Source organism: Lagopus muta, chromosome 25 (genome assembly GCF_023343835.1).
Source record: "Lagopus muta isolate bLagMut1 chromosome 25, bLagMut1 primary, whole genome shotgun sequence".
NCBI lineage: Eukaryota > Metazoa > Chordata > Aves > Galliformes > Phasianidae > Lagopus > Lagopus muta.
In genome coordinates, this window is record NC_064457.1 from 1,237,975 (window position 1) to 1,243,974 (window position 6,000).

General features: G+C 59.6%; 1 protein-coding gene across 1 annotated transcript; it reads left to right on the top strand.

The window, feature by feature from the left end:
* The first annotated feature begins 2,329 nt into the window (after positions 1-2,329).
* On the top strand, positions 2,330-5,677 carry LOC125684474 (elongin BC and polycomb repressive complex 2 associated protein). The gene is given in 14 exon segments (XM_048926664.1): positions 2,330-2,728; positions 2,731-2,828; positions 2,830-2,877; positions 2,879-2,990; positions 2,993-3,525; positions 3,527-3,664; positions 3,666-3,944; positions 3,946-4,143; positions 4,145-4,214; positions 4,217-4,286; positions 4,288-4,426; positions 4,428-4,466; positions 4,469-4,611; positions 5,233-5,677. Coding segments are annotated over 13 exon segments (2,130 nt in total). The 5' UTR covers positions 2,330-2,439; the 3' UTR covers positions 4,586-4,611; positions 5,233-5,677.
* The last annotated feature ends 323 nt before the right edge of the window (positions 5,678-6,000 follow it).

The window sequence follows — 6,000 nt, forward strand, 5'->3', positions numbered from 1 at the left end:
GGTCCCGGTGCCCCCCTCTGCAACCCCAAGCACCCTAAGGAGCCGTTTATTGCACCGCCCCAATTTGTGTTTTCTTTACCAGAGCCCCTCATCAAACCCACGGCCGCATCGGACGGGGCTGCGAATGCCAGCTCCCCTCCTCCAGTCTGGCACGCAGCAAAGCTCAGCTATAGGTAAAAAAAAAAAAAGAAAGAAAAAAGGCTTTGATTTGGGCTGGAAACAAAAATAACCGGGATCTCCTTTGCTCTGTGCACGGGGCGGCTGCAGCCAGGCGACGAGCCGGACCCTCAACGGCCGCACAGCTCCGACCATCGCGATGCAAAACTTCCCCTCCCCTCTCCCCAAACAAAGAGAGAATTTCGTGTTTGTGTTGGAAACGGACCCTTTACTCACAGGAAACTCTCTGCCTGTGGAAAAACGAAGGCGAAACGTACCGCGCTCTTACAAGCACAGCTGCAGAACGGGGCATTTTCTCCGCCCGGTGAGGCCGCGGGCTGCGCGCACACGTGTGCTGGGGAAGGGAGAAATCCGGCCATCGGTTTGTGCCGCAGAGGAACCCATCTCTCCCAGCAGCCAGAAGGTGAATGCAATCAGGTGATCCCCGCTCCCAAATCGCGGCCGACGGCGGAGTTATTTTAAATTTTTTTACACACGTCCTCAGGAATGCGCTTCCTCCTCCTCCTCCTCCTCCTCTGGGATTGTTTCTAAATCGGGATCGTTTGCGGTCGATCGTACGCGGAGTTTAACAAATCATTATTATCAAATTACTCCGATTTCGCCATTCGAACCACAAAAAAAAAAGCCGCGGAGGACCGACAGGGACTTTTCATGTGGGAGACAGACGAAGCTCGAGAGGGAGCGGCGTGCAATGCAGAGCTGCAGCCTCCCTTCCCCCAAAAAGGTTTCCGAGGTAACTGCAGCCCCCAAATCAGCCCCGCATTGCAGCTCCTTGCAGGGACCTCCTCAGGATTTGGGGAGGAATAGAGGGGATGGGAGAGCGGAGCTCCGGGCCGGGGAAGGGCCGTGGGTTTGGGGTTTGTTTTCCTCTTGGAGACAGAATTCTGCCATCCCCTCTTTGGTTTGTGGGGCGGGGAGCGAGCGCCCAACTTTGCGCCGAAGTTCCAGCAGCGCAACGGCGCGCGAAAGGATTTCTTTATTTTTGTTTTAATTGTTATTATTCCTTTTTTTTTGGTTTTTTTTTTTGTCTTTTTTTTTTCTTTCTTTTTTTTTCCCCCCCTTTTTTTAAAGGGGTTTTGCGAGATAAAGGTGAGATGTGAATAAGGGCCGCGTGAGCAGAAAGGGGTTTTGAAGGGTCTTTGCGCGGCTTTGCTCCGCTCTGCTGCTGGAGTTACACCCGTACCTCCAGCCCGTGCTCCTTCCAGACCATAAATGCAGTAATTGGCAATTAATAAGGGCTCCTCTCCGTGCTGAGGGATGAATGGGAGCGGAGTCAGTCGCTGCGAGCAGCTCGCCGGCAGCCCGGAGCCTCCGCGGTGCGTTCCAGGGGGACGTTTTGGGAAGGGCTGCGTTATACGGAAGGGCCGAAATTCCCCCCTTTCCTTCCCCCCAAAAAGGGCTGAAACAAAACGCCCGGAGAGCTGAGCTCGGGTACGCGACTCCTGATGAGAATTTTTTTTTTTTAATTAATTTAATTTTAAATTTTTTTAGATTTTTTTATTATTATTATTATTTTATTTTATTTTTAATAGAGAAAAAGCGCGGTGCCCATTGTGTGCGCGGGGCTGTGCGTGTGAAATGTTGGGGTTGGTGACATCACGGCGCGCCGGGACCCAATCAGCCTTCGGGCCGCGGGGGGTCCGACAGCTCCGGGACGAACCGAACGCGAAGCGCGGAGCCCGGAGAGGCTGCAGCGATCGGAACGGATCCCCCCCCGACCCAACCCAACCCCCTGCCCGACCCCCGGCCCTCCGAGGAGCTTTGTGCGCTCCGATACCTCAGAGGCTGTGAGCGGCGGAGGGCTCTGTGCTTGTTGATTTCCCCCCCCCCCCCCATACACACACACACACCCCTTCTCCCGCCCCCCTCCCGCCCCCCAGAGGGATTATTTTGGGAGTGGAAGGTGGGCTGGGACCTGGCTGGGGGAGCTGCAGGACTCGAAATGTTTGACTTCTTTTTTTTTTCCTTCTTTTTTTCATGCTGGGGAGGGGGAAGAAGAGAAGTGCGGCTCCAGTGCGGGAGGAGCGGGGTGTTGGGAAGATGCTGCACACCGTTGACTGGAACGTTTGAAGGGGCGATCGAACTGCTTTGGGCTTCCCCCCCTTCCTCCCCCCCCCTTTTTTTTTTCCTATTTTTTTTTTCCCCCGCTCCCTCCCCCACCTCTCCGGAGGGGGCAGCGATGTGTGATCACGGAGTGGAAACAAATATGTCCTTACTTTCAATGCCCCCTTTGAAAGAGACAAAGTAAACGCTCTTTGCAAAATGTTCCTGACCTGCGAAGGGACCTTCGGGATTGTTCCAGCCACCATGGATTACAATGGGGACGCCGGGCCGGGGCATTTCCACGCCGGCTATCAAGAAATCGAAGGGATAAACTTGGGATACTTACAGATCAATGGCACTCAGATGTTTGCTCTGGCCCAGGTCCTCAGCGACCTGTTCAAGGATATCCCCAGGACCACCATCAGCAAGAAGATGGAAACCTTAAAGATCAAGAGCCGCCGCTGCGATCTCCACGAGCTCCGCACCCTCAAAGCCATCAACTCGGTGCCACCCGCGCCGTGAAGTGCTCGCTCATCTCCAAAGCGGACCTGGAGGCTCTCTGCACCTCCTGCAAGAGCCTCAGCCCCCGGCGGAGGAAGAGGAAGAGGGAAAAGCAAGAGGAGGGAGCAGCTGCTGCTGCCGGACCCCGGGGAGCTTTTTCTCCTGCCCCCGGCCCCCATTGCTGCCGTCCTGCAGAGCCGGCGGCTGCTGCTCGTCCCCGACCCCCGCCCGCCCCAAGCTGCCCCCCGGCCTCAAGCCGCGCCCGCCGCCGCGGCTCTCCTCCCGCAGCCCTTCCCTCGGGACTGCCCCCGGCCTCGACAGGGCCCCGCGGGGTCGCAGGGCTGCGCTCTGCCCGAGAGCGGGGGGCTGCTGGCCGGGGCGCTGGGCGCGTATCCCCGGGACCTGGCGCTGCTTCACCCCGCAGCCCCCGCCCCCCACCCCGGCCTCGGCCCCCGCTGCGCCAAAGGGCTCTTCCAGGCCGAGAAGGGCCCCTCGGGGGGGAGGAAAAGCCGCTCGTCCGCCTTTCCCGGTTGCAAGCGGCAGGGCACCTCTGCCGGGTATTCCAGCGACTCGGACTCCAGCCTGGACTTCGGGGGGTCCAGCCCCGCCACCTCCAGCGACTCGTCGGAGGAGGAGGAGGAGGAGGAAGGGGACACGTCGTGCAGCAGCGAGGAGGGCAGCTCCTCGGAGTCGGAGAGCAGCTCGCTGTGCAGCGGGGACTCGGTGCAAAGCACCCGGTACAGGCAGGCGGCTCTGCCCCGCTTCCAGCCGCAGCCCCCCCGGGAGCCCCTCGGCGACGAGCGGCCCGTCGGAACCCCCCCCGGGTGCGGGCAAAGCGCTGCGGGCAGAGCCCGACCTCCTCTTCCTCTCTCAGCAGCTCTGGGCCAGGACTTTGCGAGCGTCAACTTCGGAAAGTTTGAGCTCGGCTCCGACCCTGGGCTCTGGGGGCACAGACGGAGCCGTACGCGAAGCAGGAGGCCTCCACTTCTTCCTCCTCCTCTTCTTCCTCCTCCTCCTCTCCCCCCCCCTCCCCGAGCGGCACCCCCGGGGGGGACCCGCCACAAAAGGAGGGCGGCTTTGGGGGCGCGGAGCCCTGCGCCAAAGGAAAGGATTTGCACAAAGATGCCTCGAACAATAGAGCCTCGTTAGGCCCCGGCGACCGAGCGGAGAGGCAGAGCGGTGCCGCAGCCGGGCCGGCGGCTTCCCAAGGGCCGCCCCCGGAGCCCCCCGGCCCCATCTCCGGCGCTGGCTGGGGGCCTCGGTCCGGACCCCCCCGGGGAAGCGGCGGAGCCCCGGCGGGAGCACTTCGACCGCCTGATCCGGCAGTCCAAGCTGTGGTGCTACGCCAAAGGGTTCAACGTGGACGGGAAAAGTTTGCGGCACGGAGGGAGGACGGAGCCCTGCAAAGCTGCAGAGCTCAAATTCCCCCGGCTCCAAAAGAGCAGAGAGCCCCGGCACCTTGTCAAACAAAGCTTTGAGAGGCAATGGCTCGGAAAGAATGCCAAGCGCAGACGCCTTGCCAGAGGCGCTGAGGCAGAAAGGCAACAGAGCTCCTCCAAAGGGAGGCACAAAGACTCAAAGGAGGAATGCCAAAAAGGGAAACACTCATTGCAAACGCCTCGGCAGCGCCGGGCCAACCCCGCCTCGGAATTCCTTCAGCCTCATGGGCAACTTCCCGTGTATTCCCTCCTTGGTCGTGGGGGAGGAAAGACGGGGATCTGTGCCCTGCCTCCTCCCTGGGGGGCAAAAAACTCCTGGGCCCCTCTCCAAAACCCACCCGCTGTGGAGATGGCACGTGGGAGGCAACGCCATTCCGGTGCCCCCCAGCCTCAAATTCCGGGGCTATAGCTTGGAGGATCTCTAAGGACAGCGGACGGCCCCGCACGAAAGGTTGCGCGCAGCAGATGCGGGGGGGGGGGAGGGAGGGGGCGAGGGAAGGGGGGGCGCGGAGCGGGGCTGAATGGGGAGGGGGGGGGGGGGTGAGGAGGAAGAAGAGGAGGAGAAGGAAGAGGAGGAGGAGGAGAAGAGCTCCCCGCTGGGGTTGGGGTCGGTTCCGTTGTCCCGGTTGTGTCGGGATCCGGAGTTGGTTTTAGCGGAGGTTTAACGCGCTCGGAGCCGCCCCCCTCCCCCCTCCTCTGCTGCACCACGGGGCTTTGGGGCAGAACGGGGAGGAGGGGGGGGTGAGAGGGGGGGGTCCGGGCCCTCAGCATCGCCCCATCAATTCCCCCCCCCCTCAACCGCCAGCCCCACCTCTGGATGCCAAAAAGAAAAAGGAAAAAAAAAAAAGAGAAAAAAAAAAAGCCGACACGAGGAAAGAATAGATCCAATTTCTCCCTTTTCCTCCATAAATGCATTGGATTAAACCCATAATAATCACACGCAGAGAGAACGAATGATGTCACGCAGCAGAAACTCGCGTTTCGGCCCCGCTCCGTCCCAACGAAACCGACGGCCGGCGATCCCAAATCGCTGCTTTAATCGCGATCCCCAAATGTTTTCTGTCTGCTTCAGGGACGGGATGAAAACACCGACTTTAAAAAGAGCAGGAAATGCTGTTTGCTAAAAGAAAACAGGAGGCTTTGAGGGGAAGTTATTTGAGACTGCTGCGTGTGTATTAACAGGAAAAGGAAAGGCAGAGCCGGGGGTTGTTTGCTGGATAACAACCCGCTCCGACAGCCCGAAGGTAGCAGGCCTGTAAAAGCTTTACGGGCACGAGAAATCGGATCCAGGAGCATTAGCAAATAGCGCACAGATGGACAATTTGATCCTTCCCGAGCTCCGGGGTGGAATGCGGGGAAGAATGCGGAGGGAATGCGTCGCCCTGTGCAGAGGAAATCAACCCCGCTTTAACTTTCCTCGCAAAGCAGCGTCTTTGTGCCGGCCCTTCGGACCCGCTGCTCTGCGAAGCCCTCCGTCTCGTTTCGGGAACTCGAAGCCCAGAGATGCGGCTTTACGGAGCGGGGGGAAGGGGGGGGGGGGGGGGGGGGGGGGGTTGGTTTCCCCTTCTTTTCCATTCGCAGCTGCGGGTCGGGGTGGGAGCTTTTCTGCGACCCCCGGCTGGGAGCCCATCGCAGAGCTGAGCCCGGGGAAGGGGAAGGGGAAGGGAAGAGGAAGGGAGAAAAGCACGGAACCCCCCGGAGCCGGCACGGCACGGCCCGCTTCTTTCTTTCTTTCTTTCTTCCTATATTTCTTTTTTTTTGGGGGGGGGTGAGGAGGGGGGAGTTAAACTTTATCCGCGAGTTAAAAGAAAAAGAAAAAAAAAAAAAAAGAAAAAGGAAA